This window comes from Saccoglossus kowalevskii, chromosome 1 (genome assembly GCF_978046115.1).
Source record: "Saccoglossus kowalevskii chromosome 1, keSacKowa6.1, whole genome shotgun sequence".
NCBI lineage: Eukaryota > Metazoa > Hemichordata > Enteropneusta > Harrimaniidae > Saccoglossus > Saccoglossus kowalevskii.
Window position 1 is genome coordinate 1620885 of NC_140641.1, and position 24356 is coordinate 1645240.

General features: G+C 34.0%; 1 protein-coding gene and 1 long non-coding RNA gene across 3 annotated transcripts in view; one reads left to right on the top strand and one right to left on the bottom strand.

Moving 5' to 3' along the window:
• LOC102806930 (uncharacterized) overlaps positions 1-24356 on the bottom strand; it is a 383414-nt gene that overhangs the window by 102609 nt on the left and 256449 nt on the right. Inside the window, exons 14-18 of one of the 2 annotated variants that reach the window (XM_085498290.1) lie at positions 23726-23840; positions 11194-11290; positions 9306-9375; positions 8689-8792; positions 5361-7178 (exon numbers count right to left, since the gene is read on the bottom strand). In XM_085498290.1, the coding sequence (XP_085354416.1) occupies positions 7037-7178; positions 8689-8792; positions 9306-9375; positions 11194-11290; positions 23726-23840 (528 nt within the window). In that variant the 3' untranslated portion in view covers positions 5361-7036. Of the gene's footprint in view, positions 1-5360; positions 7179-8688; positions 8793-9305; positions 9376-11193; positions 11291-23725; positions 23841-24356 lie in introns of those variants that run through there. The other variant, XM_085498293.1, reaches the window with a different exon arrangement.
• LOC144362340 (uncharacterized) lies at positions 16087-18098 on the top strand. Its single transcript, XR_013422573.1, has 3 exons — positions 16087-16133; positions 17773-17819; positions 18037-18098. It is a non-coding gene; the product is annotated as an uncharacterized LOC144362340 (long non-coding RNA).

Below are 24356 nucleotides of genomic sequence, written 5' to 3' on the forward strand. Positions count from 1 at the left end.
TGTAAGTGCGTCTTTGAGGTCAAAATGGTTAATATTAAAAACTCACCACTTTAAGTAGTAAAAAAATGTTTCTTCTAAAAATGAACGACCCCAGACCGTTGTTTGATCCCCGGTCCTCGGGTTGATCTATACTTAATTACAAGAGACTGAAAGAAACACTTTGATTTTTGTATTTAATATTTAGCATGCGTTTGATTGATTCCCATATACCTCGGCTATTAATGATACCCTTAGTTTTCACAAGTTTTCTTTTAAAAAAATTCGACCGATCGACCCAATTTTCCGACTTGAGGGCAACATCATTTTTTTTGGCCTTAATGACCTTCCCAATTAGACTAAACTTTTTGTTTGCAGGGGAGCTCCATTTTTTTAATATATTGACTAGGATACAATATAAAAAATATAATAATGGTAAGTAAAACAACAAAATAGCCATAATATATATGTAATAAATACTAACACAAATGGAACCTGCATTGAATTATATTTAGATTTGGGATGCTTGCATAAATTTAGTTCAATTTGTCAGTACTTATTGAACAATTACTGAGTTGGACTACGTATATATATCATGTAAAGACAATGTTCAGGTATAAATGTGGCATTCAAAATCAGACACATTATTTCTTTACGCACATTCATTTACTGATTTATTAAACATTACCCGTGTCACAGCCAACTTTTATAACTTTTCATCTTACATTTTTACCAAGTTTTTTGACTCTGTGAACCATTTTGTGTCAAATTATCCAATTATTCTCCATGGACCTTTTTAAAACAGGTACCCGGCATCAACTTTACAATTTCAACTTCTTCTTCAAAACCGCAAGTCAGAATGTTTTCAAATTTGATATGCAAGTACCTTTCAATGGTTCTTTCTCAGATTTGTTCATTTTATGTCAAAATCTCAAATTCTCTATTTTTGGTGAATTTTTTTGTTATTTTTGGTAAAAAGTGATATTTTCGACTCCTTGTTAATAACCACAAGTCTGATTGCTTTGATATTACATATATACGTACTACATGTGGACCTCTCTCAGATTTGTTAATTTCATGATGATATCTTCAATTCTTTAATTTTGATGAATATTTTTGTAATTTTTGGTAAAAAGTGATATTTTCAATTTCTTGTTAAAAACTGCAAATCCAATTGCTTTGATATTATACATATATGTACTACATGTGGACCTCTCTCAGATTTGTTCATTTCATGGTGATATCTTCAATTCTTTAATTTTGATGAATATTTTTGTAATTTTTGGTAAAAAGTGATATTTTCAATTTCTTGTTAAAAACTGCAAATCCAATTTCTTTGATATTATACATATATGTACTACACGTGAACCTCTCTCAGATTTGTTCATTTCGTGGTGATATCTTCAATTATCTAATTTTGATGATTTTTGGTGAAAGTGATATTTTTGAATTCTTGTTGAAAACAGTAAGTCTGATTGCTTCGATACTATACATAGTTCTGTTCTTAAATTGCAATGTGCATTGCTAACAGCAGAGCTATCTGAGCCGACAGGCTGCTTGTTTCACATTCAAGTCTTTTCTTAACTTTCCAGCAAATCTTGACAATTACGAGACAATGTCTTTCCAGGCACATTTTTCAACTTTCAAAGAAACTTTTACTACTTTCGAATCAAACTTTTGACTTCCGGCCACATTTTAAGCCAAATTTTCACCTAAATATTTTGAAACCAAACATTGCAGACAAAATTTTCTTCTTTCCAGGCATACAAATTGATATTCAATCTCAACTTTTTTGACACAACTTTCACGATTTTTCATTTAACTTTACTGATGCCAACTGACTTTGTTGACTTTCCATGCTGTTTTTCCTATGTTTTAGTCAGATTTGTTAACTTGAGTAAGCTTTTTTGACTTAGTGCAGACAAACCTTGATATTTTCCAACCAACCTTTTCAAAATTACAACCTGATTTGTCCTGTCATTATTCACATTGACTATATAAATTTCACAAATGTCATGTTTCATAGGAATATCTATACTGGTGAAACAAGATCTAAAACAAGGAATAACAAATTTAAAAGAACATTTTTGATGATACACTATGGTGTAAACTTAAAAAAGAATTCTTCAGTTTAAAAAAAGACATATATCTTTCTTTCATTTACAATCCTCCTTCAAATTCAAAACACTGCCGAACTGACTTTTTTGATTACTTGGAAGCAGATATTTGTAATTATTCTAAATGTGGAGATATTATAATACTTGGAGACTTTAATAGTAGGACAGGGAATATGACTGACTTTGTAAATACCGATGGCGATTCATTCATGCCTATTCCAAACTGTTATACAAATGATGATACCATATTACAACGTAGTAACAGAGACACACTTATAAACACACACGGTAAATCACTATTGGAACTATGTAAGAGCACTGGCATTAGAATCCTAAATGGAAGAATTCCTGGTGACTCGTGTGGTAACTTCACATGTTATTACAACGGCAATAGCACAGTAGATTATGCCTTAGCTTCATCAATCTTGCTCTGTAATTTTAAATATTTCCAAGTTCATAATTTTACCATCCTGTCAGATCACTGCCAGATATCATGTTTATTTACATTAGAAAAATCCATCAATTCTAAGAAAATTAATTCAAAATATAACAAAAATAACCTCCCTAAAAGTTGGATCTGGGACAAACTGTCTATCTTTGATTATTATGAAAACTTATCATCTGAAAAAAATCAAAATTTAATTAAGACTTTCTTAGGCAACAAATATAACTTGGATAACGATGGAATACATGATGCAGTGCTGAATTTCAACTCAATTATTGGTGATGTAGCTGATCAAACCTTTAAAAAGAAGAAATCAAACATCAAAACAAAACAAAAACATAAACAAAAAAAGTGGTTTGACAAAGATTGTAGAACCCATAAGAAAGATTTGATTTATTATGCTAAACTGATTAGCAAACAACCTTTTGACAAAAAGTTAAGAGAAATATATTTTGTGAAGAAAAAAAAATATAAAAAATTGATCAAAACTAAACAAAAAAAGGGAGAGCTGTTAATTGTAAATAAATTAACACATTTGAGAAATGCAAATCCCAATCAATTTTGGAAAATCATTAATGAATTGAAAAATTCTCATAAAAATCAATCTAATCCTATTTCTGTAGAACAGTGGGAAGAATACTATAAAATATTAAACAAAGCTGATCAGAACAACAATTTGCAAAATAATATCATTTCTGATATGTCAGAAATGGAAAACAGAAATGAATCTAATAAACTTATTAACAATAAAATAACAGAAAAAGAGATAAAAAATGCTATTAAAAAACTTAAAAATAAAAAAGCACCTGGTTATGATGGCTTCTGCTATGAGCTTTTGAAATGCAGCTCAGATTCATTGATAAAACCATTAAAAAAAACTTTTTAACCTTATTTTAGAGTCCGGAATTTATCCAAAGTCGTGGAATATTAGTATTATTTCACACATCTATAAAAAGGGTGATTCACACGACCCAGGAAACTACTGGGAAATAGCTGTATCAAGTTGTGTGTTGGAAAAACATTCTGTACTATAATAAACAATAGAATTACCCAATACCTTGAAACAAATAACATAATTAACAATAATCAAGCAGGGTTCCGTAAAGGTCACCGCACAACAGACCACATTTTTATACTGAAAACAATTGTTAAAAAATATCTCCAGCTAAATGGAAAATTATATGCATGCTTTATAGACTTCCAAAAAGCCTTCGATAGTGTCTGGCGTAATGGGTTGTTTTATAAATTACTCAAAAATGAAATAAATGGCAAAATCTATAATATTATTAAAAATATGTATTGTAATACAAAAGCATGCATTCGTTTAGAAAACACAATCACGGATATATTTGAGACAACAAAAGGTGTGAGACAAGGCTGTGTTATAAGCCCCACACTATTTAATTTATATGTTAATGATATGAGTAAATACTTGGAAGACAGATCCCTTGATCAGGTCACACTACATAACACAAAAATTAACTCACTACTTTACGCCGATGATCTGGTGCTAATTTCAATAACAGAAAATGGCCTACAAAATGCATTAAATAAACTGCAAGATTATTGCCAAAAATGGAAAATCAAAGTAAATCTTGCGAAAACTAAAATTCTTGTATTCAGAAGGACAACACTACAAAGAAATGAAAAATTTCAAAATGAAAAACTTTGCTGTGTCAACTCATATAATTATCTTGAATAATCTTTCAGTCAAATGGTAAATTTACAGAAGCTAGAGACAACCTAGCAGATAAAGCAATCAAAGCAATGTATGCACTAAAGCAGTCTTTACCAAAAGAAACAGACTGTAAAACGTACATCCATCTGTTTAATATATGTATCAAACCAATTTTACTGTATGGATCTGAAATTTGGGGAATGGAAAATATGAGTAACAATAACTGGGACAAAACTAAAACAGAAAAAGTGCATCTAAAATTCATTAAACAACTACTTGGGCTTAATGTATACACAGCGAATAGTGCATGTCGGGGTGAAATTGGAGCATTTCCATTGATAACTGAAGTGAAAATCAATATGATTAAGTTCTGGTCCCGTGTCACAGACAAGTCACAAAATAATTATACAAAGATAGCGTTAAGCGATCAGACTTTGTCAAAAGCACAATGGGAAACATCAGTCAAAAACATCTTGAAAGATGCAGACCTCTCTAAAACATCACAGCTATCACATCAAAATATTAAGGAAATTAGCAGCACTATTAAACAACAATACATAACATACTGGAGAGAGAATATGACAAAAGAAAAAACAAAACTGAGAACATACATTAAATTTAAAATGAATTACAAAGAATATCACTGGCTAGATTCAAGACAAGTAGTCACAATCTAGCCATTGAAAAAGGCAGACATACCAATCCAAAAACCCCATTAGAAAATAGAATTTGTAAACAATGCCCATTACAGGAGATCGAAGACAAATTACACTTTCTTTTAGTTTGCCCACGATATCAAACAGATAGAAATGATTTTATTTCCAATATTTTATTCCCCAAAGAAATCATTACCAACCTGCAAAAATTCACATATTTAATGAAAAGTAATGACAGAAATATAATAAAACTTTTAGGGGAATTTTTACATAAATCATTCATTTCAAGAAATGAGCTTTTTTTGGATATAATACCTTGACTCTTTTTTTCTATTTTTTTTTTTTACATTATCATACTTTGATATTTTTAATCACTTATATATTTATTGCTGTAAACCAATAGAACATTTGTAATTCTAAGGATGCAATAAAGTTATTATTATTATTATTATTATTATTAGTGATAAATGAAAGAGTCACACAAAATGTAAGTTGAAACAATTGCACATTTTAATTGTCATAGTTACAATGGGATTGCAAAAAACACTGACCATGCTCAGTATGTTAACCAGCTAGCACAAACTACACAGTTCTGAAAACAAATGTAACTTTTATACAATACTATGACAAGGAATTGTCTTGGTACATGTATTTGTTGGGCATAGAAGTTATTCCCATTTCACTTGCAGGATACACACATTACTCATAACTGACTTTTGCTGAAATTCACTGCTTTACAACAAGCTGGATGCCCTTGCCCTTGGATTTATCCACTGAGCAAAGTCTGCATGCTTTAGTTAATCGTCCACTCCAAATCTTTTCAGGGATGTAGTTGGACAACACACTGAATGGAATTTTTCACCTACTTCCAATGCATTGTCAGTCGACACTAGGCGTTATTGAATAAATAACATGTCTTACAAACTGAATTGCTTTATTAAACTCCCTGAGCTAATTCTTTAAACACTTGTGCCAAAATTGAGTCATGCTCCTCTTGAAATTAACACTGACAAACACATACTTTGTCCCACAAATATACCCAGTTACTGTAAATCGCATAAAGAAGTGTGCACTTCCTCACCTGCAGTTATATAACATTTATAAACCCGTATTGTCACCTTGACTTTTTATCCCACATTGTAGCATAGTCTTGTGAACCAAATAGGAAATATGTGTGCTGATTTTGAACAGGCTGGCTATTTTCCTCCCTCTAGATGTATTTTATGTGACCTCGACCCCAGAATGTTGCTGTGATGTGTGGGCGACATATGGAACATTTGTGCCAATTTATCTATTTTTCCCTTTCACACTTACAGATTTTTACAGACTTTTAATATAGTTGAATTATGTTTGGGTTAAAACGCAACCCTATATAGTGTTGTGATTTAATTAAGTTACTAAATCACGTTTTAATTAAAGTAATTGTAACAAAGTAGTATACAGATAGTAAACAAAACTGAAATGAATCAGTAGTTTTGAATCAGAAGATGAGAGAAATTATATGAAGTATAATTGCACGAGTCAAAATGATGTCATAATTTTGAGTGTGATCAGTCAGAGACATGGTTCTTGAACAGCTACATTCAGGTGTGACAAAACATTATGGATTATGATCCCTTTATATATATATGTTCATTGTATGTACCAAGATGCAGAATGGCCAGCATTCACCATCTTGAATCTAATTGTCAAACAAATGTTTGTGCATAAAGTCACATGGTGTGCTTATTTGGAATGAAAATGAAAGTATTTGATGCATGGCTGGTAACTTTCTGAAAGGGTTAGTGAAATTTGAAATTTACCTGCCTTGGTTTCTTGGCCACAATTTTGAGAAATTTCAAACACTGCCATAAAATTATAAAATCATAAAAATTCCAAACAGTTTAAGGTAGCATGAAGGGTTTGGTGACGTTTTTGATTAAAGCATTCTCTGTTTATTGTCTCATTCAGAACCGTAATTTAGCCGTTTTATCAATTACCCACCTCACAACAAGGCTGTATACTTACAACCCACCTCACACCCTACCACAAGTCGTCTAAAATAGTGGAATAGCCAATGGACCTGAATTCTCACTAGCAATCAGATAAGGAATCACAATTGGTAGTAAGTTGTATACAACTTTAGATCTAGCAATAGTGCCTGCAGCTACAGCTGTGTCTTGAACTAGAAACTGAATTCTTCTTTCATAACACCTTCATATGTAGTGATGAATATATCATATGTCACAGCAAACATAAAGTAAATAAACACTACATAGTGGAATGGATATAGAAATTTGCTAATCTGTAAGGGTAGTTTTAAATCCCTGCAAGAAAAAATAATTAAGTTGAATAAATACACTGTTAAAATCTGATTATAAACCGCAAAACAAAATATCATGCATCAAGCAGCCATAAATGTAATACACATTCACATGGTTTTTATTTCGCTACTTTTTGTTGATAATGAAAAATACTAAATTAAATCCAGCAATGCACATTTCAATTGAAGAATTGAAGATATAAAAAAATGAACAAATCTGAATGAGTTCCACCTGTGCAGTACCTATATATATATATCAAAGCAATCTGACTTGGGGTTTTCAACAAGAATTCAAAAATATCACTTTTTATCAAAAATGAGAACTAAAGATATCATCACAAAATGAACAAATCTAAGTAAAGTCTACCCTAGGTACATATACACTAAGTATCAAAGTAATCAGGCTTGTAGTTTTCAAGAAGTCAAATCAAAGAAAGCTTAGAAAGAGCTCCCATGTGCTGGGAGTATTAGAGATACATTAAATATAATTCGAAATTACTTGAGATAGTGATGGAAAAGCTGAAAACTAATTATGCAAATCAGAAAATTAATATGAACAGATTTGAGTGTAAAACTAATGAGGTCTACGCAATGTAACAGAGCACCTATGTACCAAGTTTTATTGAAATGTGATTAGAACCAAAAAATTATGAATTATTATGCAAATTAGGGAATTAATATGACCATATTTTAATCCCAAACTAATCAGGTTTGTACATTGTCTTGAGCATCTTTGTACTAAGTTTCATTAAAATGGAATAATTAGTACTTTAGTTATCAGTGTGATAGCTTAAAATTGGTTTATTATGCAAATTAGGTAATCAATATGTACAGATTTTAACCCACAATTATACAGGTCTGTCTCTTGTTTCATTGAAGTGTGATGATTAGTACTTGAGATATCAGTGTGAAAGTTGGAAATTGGTTAATTATGCAAATTAGATGATTATAATGCATAAATATGTACCAAAAACTAAATGGGTCTCTGCATAGTTCTAGATTCATTGAAATGTGATGATTAGTACTCAAGATATCATTAGAAACTAATTAATTATGCAAATTAGGTAATTAATATGGACAATTATTTACCCTAAAACTAGTCAATTATTTACCCTAAAACAAAGTCAACAGCAAAGCTAAAAAGGGAGATTATGTGGAAATGCTGAAAATTCTCTCACTGAAAGATTTCTCAAGCTTTTTGTATATACTGTAAAATACTTTATCTTTGCTTAGAATTAATTCTCACTATTTTCGCTGAAGGAATGATGCAGTGACAATAAAATCCAGCGAATTCTGGGTATACTTTTTTTATATATTTTACATTCAACGTATCAAAAATCAGTGAAAATAAATTCCAGCTAAAATAAAATATTTGACAGTATATAATTAGTGCCAATAGTTGATCTCTATCTTTTGTTTTCACATGTTGAAATTTTATATACTAAATTTGATGACTAGAAATCAGTTACGATGTCGACCACAGTGGATGCAGCATACACATTTTAAATCAATACCTGTACTTTTTTCTTCTTGACATTTTTATCATGACAAATACAAAGAAACCAGCTTCTAAATTTAGTACAAGTGAAGTCACTTTATCCAGCATTGTAATGAAGCCCTGCAAGATAAAGACATTATAGGATGTGTTGTCAAGTAGCAATACCAAAGTTTTCTCAGATTACTAAATTTAAATCAGTTATAGTCATGTGACTCATTGTTCACTCATCAATATTGTTTTAAATACTAGTATGCCTTAATTTTTTTATTTAGCCAACACTTCTTTTTTGCATAAATGATAAGTTTCTTGGTTGGAAGCTGTCTGGGGTTTACTGAATGATAAAACAGTTACAAACAAAATTGTTCTCCCAGGAAAAAACTGGGAATGAAATGAAATTGAGAGCAAGTATGTGTGAAAATTACAAAAGTCACACAGCCACAGTCAGTTATCACACTGCCCAAAAAAAGGATTATACAACTCGGGCGAATCTAATTGGATGAGCATCTTAAATTCTTTATAGTGTTGGAGCAAATTGAAATATCTGCAACTTATAGAAGAAAATAATACAAAAGCATTTATATATGAATTTCTAATATTTCTAATTTCTAATATGGAAATGTACTACATTCTTACCTTGGGATTTAACATAGTAATGGAAAAAATAATGCCAAACATAACCAGGGGCAGAAACATCTTGCAGACACTGAAAAGCGACATGATAATGCGATTTGTAAATGATGTGCTCAACTTGTATCTAAGTGATAGTTGTGTGTATACTCAACTTGTATCAAAGTGATAGTTGTGTGTGTATACTCAACTTGTATCTAAGTGATAGTTGTGTGTGTATACTCAACTTGTATCTAAGTGATAGTTGTGTGTATACTCAACTTGTATCAAAGTGATAGTTGCAGGGATCTCCACGGTCTGAAAATTAAACAGGGCGCGCCAATGTAAAGTGGGCGTGGCACATTTGTAACGTGCATCATTGGATGTTGAAAAAATGGAAACCAGAAAATCTATTAATTATGCATAATATATATATTTATTATTACATAATAAATGAGAATTTTGAAGAGCTATTATTAAGTAAACGTCAGCACATACAATCAGCTGATTTTAACTCCACTATTCATCACGTGGCAACATCAGTTGTTTACCAGTAATGATCGCGTCCAGAAAAAGACGTAACAAGTTTGTTAATTTATTTAACCAAATAGATACATACATGTACATGCTTTATTTAATTTTTAGCAAAAATTGTGATTTATATTTATTTGGACGAAGCAATAGTTGTGTGTGTGTACTCAACTTGTATCAAAGTGATAGTTGTGTGTGTATACTCAACTTGTATCAAAGTGATAGTTGTGTGTGTATACTCAACTTGTATCAAAGTGATAGTTGTGTGTGTATACTCAACTTGTATCAAAGTGATAGTTGTGTGTATATACTCAATTTGTATCAGTGATAGTTGTGTGTGTATACTCAACTTGTATCAAAGTGATAGTTGTGTGTGTATACTCAACTTGTATCAAAGTGATAGTTGTGTGTATATACTCAACTTGTATCAAAGTGATAGTTGTGTGTATATACTCAACTTGTATCAAAGTGATAGTTGTGTGTGTATACTCAACTTGTATCAAAGTGATAGTTGTGTGTGTATACTCAACTTGTATCAAAGTGATAGTTGTGTGTGTATACTCAACTTGTATCAGTGATAGTTGTGTGTATACTCAACTTGTATCAAAGTGATAGTTGTGTGTGTATACTCAACTTGTATCAAAGTGATAGTTGTGTGTGTACTCAACTTGTATCAAAGTGATAGTTGTGTGTGTATACTCAACTTGTATCAGTGATAGTTGTGTGTATACTCAACTTGTATCAAAGTGATAGTTGTGTGTGTATACTCAACTTGTATCAAAGTGATAGTTGTGTGTGTACTCAACTTGTATCAGTGATAGTTGTGTGTATACTCAACTTGTATCAAAGTGATAGTTGTGTGTGTATACTCAACTTGTATCAAAGTGATAGTTGTGTGTGTATACTCAACTTGTATCAAAGTGATAGTTGTGTGTATACTCAACTTGTATCAAAGTGATAGTTGTGTGTGTATACTCAACTTGTATCAAAGTGATAGTTGTGTGTGTATACTCAACTTGTATCAAAGTGATAGTTGTGTGTATACTCAACTTGTATCAAAGTGATAGTTGTGTGTGTATACTCAACTTGTATCAAAGTGATAGTTGTGTGTGTATACTCAACTTGTATCAAAGTGATAGTTGTGTGTATACTCAACTTGTATCAAAGTGATAGTTGTGTGTGTATACTCAACTTGTATCAAAGTGATAGTTGTGTGTGTATACTCAACTTGTATCAAAGTGATAGTTGTGTGTATACTCAACTTGTATCAAAGTGATAGTTGTGAGGTTGTGGATACCAATGTGTTCAATGTGAAAATTGTTGGTGGCAAAACTATTTTTTTTGGCAATTATTTCGAAAGGTTACATCAAAACATTCAACTCACCATTTTCCAGAAGAACAATAACATTTCCTTTTTACATCAACTGCAGCATAACTGATGAAATGATCCTGTGTCCAGAGGGAATCTAACCAGCCAGATACTAAAAAAAAAACAATTTAATAACTTTAAAACTGTTGATAGAAAAGTTGAAATCGATTATGCATTTCTGGACAACATGTTGTAATTTTGGTAATTTAAGTTGTTTGCACAAAAATGTTGTCGTTGGTAATATATCATCAAAACCCGAAATCAACTGAAAAGTAGATGCTAATCACAATCACAATCACAATCACATTGTGGTGTGCATTTGCGATTATTGAAAGTGTGTCTGAAAAGCAGATACAATTTGTTGGATATGTCATGTATGAATGAATGTCATAGTGCTTGTGTTGGAAAGAGTATTTAACAAGTCATTATTAATGACACAGTTCCTGTGTAACATTTCATTCATGCCTAAGATAAATTAACATGACCAAAAAGCAAGATGACTGCAACTCTGTCATCTTTTATCTGATCACAAATTGAATTGTTATGGACATCAAATTAGATAATATATGCAATCAAATTACATAATATGCAAATCACTGGATATATGAGCAGGTAAATTGTTTCTGAATGAATTTGTAGTGTATAGTCAGTAATTGAGAGTGATTAATAGACTAATCTAGTATTAACACAATTCATTGAAAATGACACAGTCCCCGTTAAATTTAGTTCTCTTTGTGCTTGTCATATTAAAGCGGAGAGGCAGAGTGAATGGCGAGCAGAGTTAAAGTGTAGGTCAGAATAACTGTCATGTCAAAAAAGACACCAACATTAAGAGTAGGCTAGGCATAGGCCTGATTCAAAAATGTCTAAGCATGTTCAGGTTATCACATTTTAAACAAACAAGATGGCCGCCAGTCGGCCATATTTGATCAAACTGCTAATTGAATTGAGATGTACATGTATCCATTTATGACATGCTAAATATCAATGACAATGATACATGTGTGACAGAGATATAGTAATATGGCAAAAAATATAAACAGTCGTTATTCGAACTCCTGTGAGAGTATTAGAGATACATTAAAAATAAATTAAAAATTACTTGAACTCGAGATATTGATGGAAAAGCTTATGCAAATAAGGTAACTAATATGAACTGATTTAAGTGTAAAACTAATAAGGTCTGCACAATGTAAAAGTAATAAGATCTGTGTATTGTAATATCTATGTACCAAGTTTCATTGAAATGTGATTAGAACCAAAAAACTATTAATTATTATGCTAATTAGAGAATTAATATGAACAGATTTAACCCAAAATTAATCAGGCTGTCTAATGTCCTAGAACATTTATGTACCAAATTTTATTAAAATGTGATGATCAGTACTTGAGATACCAGTATTAATTATGTTAATTAGGTGATTAAGAAGCATAAATATTTACCAAAAACTAATATGGTGTAAAGTCCTAGGTTCATTGAAATGTGATGATGAGTACTCTTTAAAAGTGTTATTAAAATCCAATGAGTGTTTCTTTAGACATCAGTGCAACAGCCATGGAACAGAAAATAATTAACTAATTATGCAAATTAGGTAATTAATATGCACAAATATTTACCCAAAAACTAATTAGGTCTCTCTGCATAGTCCTAGAAGATCTATTTCACAAGTCTCATTAAAATGTGATGTTCAGTACTTGAGATATCAGGTGAAAAGCTGAAAATGAACTAATTATGCTAATAAGGTGATTAATATGCACAAATATTTACCCAAAAACTAATTAGGTCTCTGCACAGTCCTCAAGTAACTATATGTACCAGGTTTCATTGAAATGTGATCATTACTACTTGAAATATATCAAAAGCTGAAAATTAATTAATTATGCAAATTAGGTAATTAATATGTACTCATATTACCCTAAAAACTATCAGGTCTGTGCAGTGTCCTATGACATCTATGTACCAAGTGTCATTGAAATGTGATGATTACTACTTGAAATATCAAAAACTGAAAATTAATTAATTATGCAAATTAGCTAATTAATATATACTGATATTACCCTAAAAACTATCAGGTCTGTGCAGTGTCCTATGACATCTATGTACCAAGTTTTATTGAAATGTGATGATTACTACTTGAGATATCAGTGGAAAAACCGAAAATTGATTAATCATTATGCAAATTATGTAATTAATATTGCACAGATTTTTACCCAAAACTTATCAAATCTGCGCATTAGTTTGGAGCATCTGTGTGCCAAGTTTCATCAAAAACTGATGTATGGTTCTTGAGATATCAGTGGAACAGACGGACACACATACACACACACACACACACACATACAGACACACTAACTGCAAAGACTCCCTTTTTGTGCTTCGCACACGGGAGTCAAAAAGTGGTTCAGCAAGTAGGCTAGTTGTATTCAAACCAATAATACGCATTTTTGCCAATGATTTCCAACACTGTAATAAGTCTGAGTAAAACGCTTGTAGCCATTTTCCAAGTTTATCCACAGTAATGGCTCGATTGCAATAACGTACAAAAGTGATGACAGTGAACAGCCCTGACGTATGCCCCGTGAAAGCGATACAGGTGCAGTGAGGGCGCTGTTTATACGGATTAGTGATTGTGAATTGAAATATATGAGACTGATATAACTAATGAAAGTAGGACCAAAGCTAAAAGCTTTCAAAGTTTTAAACAGGTAATCATGGCGAATCCTGTCGAAGGCTTTTTCCTGATCGAGGGCGACAATACCCAATGGAGAGTTATTAATGTTTGCATAATCAATGCAGTCTCGGAGTAAGTTAATATTGTCATGAATATGACGGTTCGGAATGTTACAACTTTGATCGGAGTGTATGATAACTAATAACGGAGCGGAGACGTAGTGACAATGTTTTGGTGAGTATTTTGTAGTCACTACAAAGCAGACTCACAGGGCGCCAATTTTTCAAAAGAGTATTGTCCCCCTTCTTTGGGAGCAAGGTGACAACCGCCTTAGTGCATGATGTGGAGGTGGGCAATTTATTATCCTGAACTGAGCACAACATAACATCATACAGATCGTGATCAATGACATCCCAGAATTTCTGATAGAATTCGTACAGTATGCCATCAATGCCAGGGGTACGTCCAGCAGCAAGAAGTTTAACAGTTTGTTTGAATTCATCATATGTGATGACGTTAGTGAGATTGCCATCGTCACACTTAAGGTGGGTGATGGTCTTTTTCGTGCCGTGCTGTTTTTCGACTTGAAAAAAATATGAACTCGGAACATCGCTTTCATTTAAAAACCTGTGGTGCGCACGCATAGTAGATCCTTGAGTTTGTTGTAAAACTATGCGTGTCAAAAGTTGTTTTTTCTCATGATAAATCTCAGGAAATTCACTACCATTTCTCATGGAGTGCTCTATTTGATGGATTTCATTTTCAAGGCGCATTTTATCTTGTTTAATGTTGTGGTTTTTAAAATGACAGTAGTCTTGAGTTAACCATTTTATCTTATTTTTGCCGATATCCCACCAACATTGTAATTTGTTGAACATGTTGCGCTGAGTCTGTCAATAAGCCCAGAAATCAGTAAAGGTATTAACGTACTCAACATCCCCAAGAATTTCAGTATCCATACACCAGACTGGATTCTTATTTCTGGTGTTACCAAAGGAAAGTTTTATAAACAGTACAGAGTGATCAGAAAAAGCACAAGCGTCGTTAGTTATTTGTATTGTACTTATTCTACTGCGCATGTGCTTACTGATGTAAAACCTATCAAGACGTACCCGTGTACACACACGTCCCCATGAATAATAAGTGATGTCACCATGATAGTGACGCCAGGTGTCAACAAGTTTAAAGCGCCCTAACACGCTTTTGAGAGAACGCGATGTGCGTATGTCTGGCTCATTGTCGCCGTTACGATCAAGGTCAGGTGAAATAGTGCAGTTGAAATCACCCCCTATTATAACGGGGTCATTGTTAAGACTGTTGATATGATTTTTTTAGTTTTTGAAAGCATTCAATGCGCTCATTACTGTCAATTGGGGCATATACATTAAAAAGGTGAAAAGGACTGTTGTTTATTTCCACGTCTGCGTGCAGAAGATGACCATGAATAATATTTGTATGTGATAAAACAACAACATCGGAATTGGGTGCAAAGAAAATGGACACACCAGCGTGATTTGTAGTCCCATGAGAAAACAAACCAATACCTCGCCACACAACTTGCCAGGTATTAACATCCGAAGGTAGTGAGTGAGTTTCCTGCAAAAAGTAGAAATCACACGGATGATCACGTTTGAAGAATTCAAAAATTCTGTACCTTTTTCATAGAATCCCGACAGCCATTGACATTTAAGGTGATTCCTGAAATAGAGGATGCCATGGTAAACAGAAAATATAAAATATTAATCAATGTGATGTCCATTATATTACACTTCAGCGATAAACACGCCTGTTGTTTCAATATACTTTTTTATTTTGTTGATCAGTTTACAGAGACGAATTTTTTGTGATGAATTCAATCTCTGTGAGTGACTATAGTTTGTAAGGTGTTTAACAAGTACTTTGGGATTTGGGCAGAAATCAAAACACATTTCAATAAATTTTCTGGAATGTAGTGTTGCCACCAGAAAATTTTTAATCGCCATGTTGGAGATTTGAGTGTCTGTATCCCCAAGACTAGATACGAGAGATACAACTGATCCTTCATTGTCACTGCTTTGATCATCGTCTATGTCCCCAGTGGTATTTTCTGGGTCACCAGGGGCTACGGAAGTTTCTTGTGTGTCAACAGGCGACGTTTCTGGTGGGATTGAAAATGACTTCAGCGGTGAAAGGTTTGTTGATTCAAACGTACAAGTTGGTGATGATGGAGACAGAAGCAGGTCATGTGATGTAGTAGGTACAGTGGCTGTAGATGGTTGTTTGCTAGTAGTAACCTCGGCAAAGGTTGGTTTTTTAGAAATGCACTCTCTCTTCTACTGAAGCAATGTCAGAAAAACATTTGTTTAAAGCGCATTCGTTTTCGTTGTCACAAAATTGACTTTCACAAGTTTCATTTTGCCTATCGGCGCTATGGGGTGATCGAGCACGTTTTTTAGAACAGTTTGATTGTGTTTTGTCAACTTCCATGTTTGGATCATTTTCTTGGTTTATATCAGTTAATACGTTTTCATTAACATTGTCTGAATCTTTATCTGTTGTTTTATCATTGTTTTCAGTATTATTTTTACCCTGACACAATTATTGACTGTCCGACCCCTCATCCATAGCAGAAAATTGAGAGTTACCATTGTTCAGAGTGTCATTTTTGTTATTGACACTTTCTGTGGAATTCTGTTCTGGTCCGTCTGTCAAAGTGTGAATTGTTTTCTGGGTTTTTATTTTGCATAACAATAGAGTGTTTGTTTGGGCAGTTATTACGTGTGTGACCTTTTTGGTGACATAAAAAAACATGCAAAATCATCGGTTGAAACATAGATGTTGAAAGTTTGGTTGTTATACACAATTGGCAATAAACCATTAATATTTGTGTTTTTGAGATTCACATAGACCTGTCTACGAAATAATTGAAGATGTTTCAACGTTGGTTTTTTGCAACCAAGTGAGATAATACGAACACCACTCATTACCCGTCCATGTGGTGTTAGAGCACGAGCAATGCATTCATTTGGTAGAAAAGGTGGCACATTTGATAAAACCACTTTGGTGGATGGACGGACAAGTGGCTCTACCGAAATAGACAAATAGCCAATGTCCATTCCATTGGCACAAACCATATCAACACAGGAAACTGATGACATTAAAATCACAACAGATTGTTTATTCTTGAAGCAGGAATTATGTTGTTACCACCAATTAAATCGGCCGCTGTTTCCACGTACGTTTGAACTGGAATACCATCCACACTTTCACGACGAACTGCATGTCTTCTTGTAAGATTAACAGCAGGTGTGGACGAAGCTTTTGTTTGAACGGCTGCCATCTTGGTTGCCGTTCACTTCGACCCACAATCAAAAAAGGAAAACGTCTCCAAAAACGAGAAAATAACCAACAAAACTGAATAAGAAATACTCACACACAACCAGTGATACTATATACAAAACGTGGAAGCGTTGAAAAACAAGCACTGTACTCAGAAAGGCAGCAAAAGACGAGCCAGTTGGCCAAGATCAGGAGCGTTAAAAAACACGTCCTGCTCCGACCATAGTGCAGTATAGTATATTTTATTTGGCACGAAATAATGCATTGAATTACATTATCTATGGTCAATAAACATACAACAACAACAAGTAACAAACATCAATAACAAATAAAACAATAAGTAAGCAAAGAAATGTATGAGTCTCCTGCAAAAAGTAGACATTGCTTGGATGGTTTAACTTAAGAAAGTTAAAAACTTGATAGCGTTTGTATGCATCACAACAATCTCTTATATTCCAGGTAGTTGCTTTGATATTAGCCATTAAAGATAGTAAGATAATGCACAAATAGATACTACCTAATATATATTTACAATGTATTTTATTAGTGAGACAATGATATATCGTTTAATTATGTTTAACTCGTTGTTTCTTTCCTCGTGCAGTGGAAAGACCTCGTTTGTGTTTATTACGTTGGTCCTTCCACTTTCTGGTGAGTCAATTTCATTATTTTCACCATTTTTTTTACCATCCTTAATATGTTTCCACAGCCTGGCCGTCAGTCGCTGTACACGTATATGAATCTTTTAGAAAGGACGTGATCTTATCGTCCTCTAATAATCTGTCTTTGTCACTCTCAAACAACTGTGACAGATCAGACATTTCAGTGGAGACTGATCCAACTTCGTCTGTATCTTCCTGTGTTTCAGTTGTAGAGGCATGACCCTTATTAGAAACGTCAAGTGAGACAGCTAGCCTCCGCGAAAGAAAAAGAGAAGAGGTTGAGGGGCGGGGTCGTACCACCTCCTCATCAGTAATACATGTAGAAATGGGTTGAGTATCTAATAAAGGAGTTGAGCACTCAACACTAGTGTGTTGACCTGATTGCACTTCCATAGCAGCGCCATTGTCTTCAGGTAAGGAGGTGTCTGTGACATTCACGTTTCCATTGTTTTTGGTTTCTTTGTTTGTTTTTGCCTGTTCAGCTGCTTTAACGGGTTTTTGATTACTGTTTATAGTAGTTATTTTATTTTGTACGTCATCAGAATTTTTATTACCATTTTCAGTAGTGGTCATTTCATATATTTAATGTACCGATTTTATTTTGTACATCGTTTTCCGTGATCTGTGTTTCCATATCGTTTTCATTAACATTATTTGTTTCAGTCTTATTAATTAAATGCATTCATGTTTCAGAACGGTTTTGTGTTACAGAGATTGTATTTTGATCTTCAGATGGTGGATTTTCTTGCAAAGTGATGCGGTCAATATTGTTTGGACAATTCCACTGAATATGTCCTTTACAAAGGCATTTATGGTATATCGGCTCATCAGTAGAAAGGTAAATTCTATAGGTCCGTTCATTATGAACAACAAGAAACATACCTTCAAGCTTGCTTTGATCAGTGATAATGTAAACTTGTCTTCGAAAAGACAAAATGTGACAAAGTTCTGGTTTCTTCAAACCCAATCAATGGTATCAATCGTATAGAGCTTACAATTTTACCATATTTTTTCAACTGCTCTTCAAGTAAAGTATTAGGAATAAATGACGGTACTCCAGAAAGCACAACCTTAGTCGCTGGTTTCATCAGTGGCTCTACATAAACAAAAGTGTCACCAATGTCTGTAATCCCAGATGCACACACCTGTTTCACTGTTTGAACAGAATCCAAAAAAAAACAATAACATTACCATTAGCTCTTGAGGCAGCAAGAATTTTTTCTGCCCCTACTATTTTGGAAATGGAATCAACGTAGGTTTCAATTGGAACCCCGCTCACTGACTTGCATTTGACACCATGATTTCGAGTCAAACTTAAAAGTGGTTTTACCCTGTGGGCAGCCATCTTGCTTGTTGACGTGGCAGACCACAACACCAGCAAAGTAAGAGGCAGATTTATGCCTAAAACTCCAAAAACAAAACAACCAAGCTAACCACAAGAATAGCTATTTACAAAAATAAAGACTCACTGACTTTGTAAAAACTGTGTTTTTCAGCGGTTTTCCGTGGGCTCGATGTACGTACGCTTTTTTGGTGACTGGCGCAATATAGCAGTCACGAAAGTTTGGCTCAATATCAGCAGGCAAGGATAAAATATCTGTCCAAACTGCTTCGTAAAGAACATTATCTTTAGAGAGTTTATTGATTAGTACAAGAAACTTATACAGCTCTCCTACCTTATCGATCTTATAGAGAGAATAGTTCAGCAGGATATCATTCCCGTCATCCCGGTACACTAATTCTAAAGAGTAATTAGTGTCAGGTGACTCAGTTTTATTTATATGACTGGACTTATTTATTATACCATGCCACTCTAGTGGTATCGCACGTTTTATTACATCTAGTGCCATAGTAAGGAGACGTTTGGAATATATGGGCACTAATCTATATAACGTGTCAACATGAAGCCAATTGTGGAGCAGATTCCCAATGTTAGTAAGCCCAGCTTGATGGAAATGCAACATGTTTAGTGGAATATTCCGAACATGGTGTATTATAAGTGGGTTAAAAAACAAAGGTTCATTACACACGTCATCAATCTGTGATGGCCTACTTTTCCTCACTGTCGTAAGTGTGGACCACATTTTCAGAAGCTCCTGATAAAATGCAGGGATATCAGTTAAAGGTATGGAAGTGTGAATAACAAATAGTTGCTTGTCACAGTTAAGGTTATGAAGTTGTTGTAGAAAATAATCAGTAAAAGCATAACACGGATGTTTTGAGTTGCTGTATAAATAATGTTGTAAATATTGTAAGCGAAAAGACGCAATACATGTATGTAAATGAATCAGTCCTTGCCCGCCCTCACATGGCGGTAGATAGACAGTATTCGCAGGAACCCAATGACGGCCCTGCCAAAGAAAGTTTAAAAATAGCTTTTGTAACAAATCAGTTTGCTCTCTAGACGGACTCAAACACACAAGTCTATGAAGAAACTTCGACGCAACAAGTTGATTGACAACCAAAGTGCGCCCTCTGTATGACATAGCTGGTGCATACTTATTCCACCATTCAAGTTTGGCTTCAACTTTTTCAGTGATGTCTGCCCAGTTTTATCCAAGAACGACGCATTATTACCAAGATATGTGCCTAGGACTTTAAGTCCCTTATTGTTCCACTGTATATTTAATGGGTTGTCAATTCGGGTTTTCCAGCTGCCCGCCCATAATCCCTTAGATTTAGCATAGTTTATGCGCGAGTTGCTTGCACCCTCGTAAATATCTAGCCATTCCTGTATTTTGAGAAATGACCATTTTGAGTAAGGAAAAAGCTTACATCGTCAGCGTAGACAGTGAGACTAACATTTTTACCCGAATCATGTATATTTAACACCTTGAAGTTGACTTTTAGTTCCTATCTTATGAAGAAGTGGCTCGATGGCTATTGAATATAACTGCCCAGAAAGGGAACAGCCTTGGCGTATACCCTGTGAAAAATTAACTGGACTTGTTAAACTGTTGTTGACCCGCACAAGGCTTTGTGTACCTGTGTAGATTAGCGCAATGTATTTAACAAATTGGTCGCCAAAACCAAAGGCTTTAAGTGAAGATATCCATGGTGTACCCTAGCTATCAAATGCTTTTTCCTGGTCGAGAGAAACAATACCAAGCGGTATATTATTAGTATTTGAATATGTTATGAAGTCACGAACTAGGTGAATATTGTCAAAAATACGTCTACCAGGGATAGAATAGTGTAATGTTTTTTGAATTTCTTTATTGGTGCTTTCTGTTTCTTGTTTTCCCCGACTTTTACATGCCTCGATATAATGTTTGTTAAGCTTTGATGGAATTCATTGAATTCGTAATTTATTCTTGCTGTTAGTTTCCGTACTTTTGCGTAGACATGTTAGCGATCTAATTAGAAGTTTCAAGTCAGGGCAAAATTCAATTGCGTGTTCAATAATTCGTTTCGAGTTGAAGGAGTCTTCTCGGAAATTCTTTAGTGATTCAGTTGATAATAGCCTTTCATTTTCAATTGTATTTTCATCACTTGTAATGTAGGATACGTTTGATATATCAGAAGACATAGATTCTATGTCATCTCCATCGTCTGGAATATCGACAGGAACAGTGTTTTTTGTATTAAAAACTTCCGAAACATTTGATGTACGTTTTGTGTTGTCAGAAAATGCGAATGAAGAGCATGAAATGGTACTGAGTAGTGAAAACACGGGTGGCGTTTGCACCTTAGCCTTTGTTGCAACACTAGCTGGTACAATACCTTGTTTAGTTTTACGTGTATCCTCATTTGCGTCACTGGTAACAGTAAACAGTAAAGTAAATTTAAATCCTGGAAGCATTGAGAACGAAGGGCAGGCTTTTACCATCTCCTTGTCATTAGTTGTTCCAGTTAGTGTGGATTGATCTGTCTCAGCAATATCTGTTTCACTAATCGGCACAGCTGTTGCAGTTACCATGGGTACAGTTATGTTGTCAGTATTGGCATTATTTTTAGTATCTTCATTAGCATTACAATAGTCTATGCAAGTGCCATGTCCTTTGTCTTTCCCTGGGAGTGTGGCAATCAAGTTGTTTTCAATTTCAATAGTGTTCATTACTAGTGATTGATTTACATCATTACATTGTGACTGGGATTGACCTGATAATGTGACAGTTTTCGCATTTGATTCTGTGATTAGGTGTTAATCCAGGAAACAGGTTATCACCATTATCAGAAGACAACATGGCGGCCGCCATATTGGAAATCAGCTGTTTGCGGACCTGTTATTGTATTGAATGTTTCAAAAAGAGGAGCCAGTCTCGAACATTCAATAAAGATGTGCACCAAATCATCGTGTTGTTACAGAAAAGACATTCATCTGACGTACGTATTTGAGATTTCAATAAATAACCACCTGTAGGATATGCAGCGTGCAAGAGACGCCACTGCAGGTCACCATCCTTTTTGTGGTCGGAAGGAGGTAGCAATCTGTAAAGTTAGATTTATCGGCAGCGTTGAGAGACAGAACATCTCTCCAGACATTATCACTGTGTGTAGTTGTTTTTGACAATTTTCTTGTTAATATGAGAAATTTATAAATACGTTCCTTGTCAAATTTTAAAGAATGTCGTTTTTGTCAGATATTTGTATTTCACTCGTATTATGATTGTTAATCATTATTTCCAAGGTGTTGGTATGGCTCGGTGTGTCACATCAAGGACCATACCAAGCAGTCTCTTTGAATATATGGGTACTATTTCATGTAAATCATCAACTTGTAGCCAATTATTATTACCGTAACCTATCAGGTCAACCACTTTAGCAATGCCAGCTTCACGGAAATGTAACAAAGTAAGTGGTGTGTTTTGAATTGGATGCAAGACCAGTGGGTTATTAAACAATGGTTCTGCACACACTTGCACAAACGTGGATGGTTTATCCTTTCTTAATGTTGTGAGAGAGAACCAGGTCTTAAGAATGTCATAATAAAATGCTGGAAGGCCAACGATGGGTTTGTTAAGACGTGTGATAAATAGCTGTTTATCATAATTCAAACCATGTACCTGCCTGAGAAAATATTCCGTGAATGAGAAATTATAGTGTTTTAAATTAGCGTACAAATACCTTTGAATGAATTGAATACGGAAAGTAGCAATACGTGTGAGCAAGTGTATCAAACCTTGACCACCTTCACATATGGGCAAGTAAACCGTTTCGACAGTAACCCAATGGCGACCTTGCCAAAAGAATTTCAGAAACATTTGTTGAAGTTGATCATTTTTTTCTTTGGGTGGACAAAGACAAACAAATCGGTGTAATAGCTTTGATGCTATTAATTGGTTCACAACTAAAGCGCGCACTCTATAAGACATGGCAGGGGCGTATTTTGTCCACCATTCGAGTTTTGATTAAACTTTTTCGATAAAGTTTTCCCAGTTTTTATTTAAGAATACCTGATTATTCCCAAGAAAAGTGCTCAAAATTTTCAAACTGTTATTGTTCCAGGTTATACCCACATACATACACACATACATACACACATACATACAAACATACATACATATATACATACATACAGACAGGGTAGCTGCAAAGACTCCCTTTTGTGCTTTGCATACGGGAGTCAAAAACAACAAGATGCCTGCCAGTCGGCCATCTTTGATCCAAATGCACAAGAAATTGTCATGGACATGTTTCCTAACATGTATAATCTATGTACCAAATTTGAATGAAAACTTACAAAGCATGTCCACAATACAACATTTTCAAAAAACAAGATGGCTGCCAGTCGGCCATTTTTAATCGAACCGCTAAACAACTCCATGTGCATATGTCTCACATAAAGTACTAGGCACATGCAAAGAATTAATTAATTCAGTCAACGTTTGATACTCAAAGAAAACATGTTAGCTGTTTCATGAGTATTAATATTTCTAGTGAGAAAATACTTACATGTATGTACCATGGCCGATCCAATGGTTAAAAAAGAAACTGTGATACTGATCATAATAAATATTTGTATTAACATAGCAACCCAATTAAATTGTGGATATTCCTCTTTGATAATCTAAAAAAACAAACAACGAGAATATACAAAGATTTGAAACTACTCACACTCACTGAGAACATATGATGACTTTAAACTATTCACACTCACTGAGGACATACAATGAGTTGAAACTACTCACACTCACTGAGAACATACAATGAGTTGAAACTACTCACACTCACTGAGAACATACAATGAGTTGAAACTACTCACACTTACTGAGAACATACAGTGAGTTGAAACTACTCGCACTTACTGAGAACATACAATGAGTTGAAATTACTCACACTCACTGAGAACATGAGTTGAAACTACTCACACTCACTGAGAACATATAATGAGTTGAAACTATTCACACTCACTGAGAACATACAATGAGTTGAAACTACTCACACTTACTGAGAACATACAATGAGTTGAAACTACTCACACTCACTGAGAACATGAGTTGAAACTACTCACACTCACTGAGAACATATAATGAGTTGAAACTACTCACACTCACTGAGAACATACAATGAGTTGAAACTATTC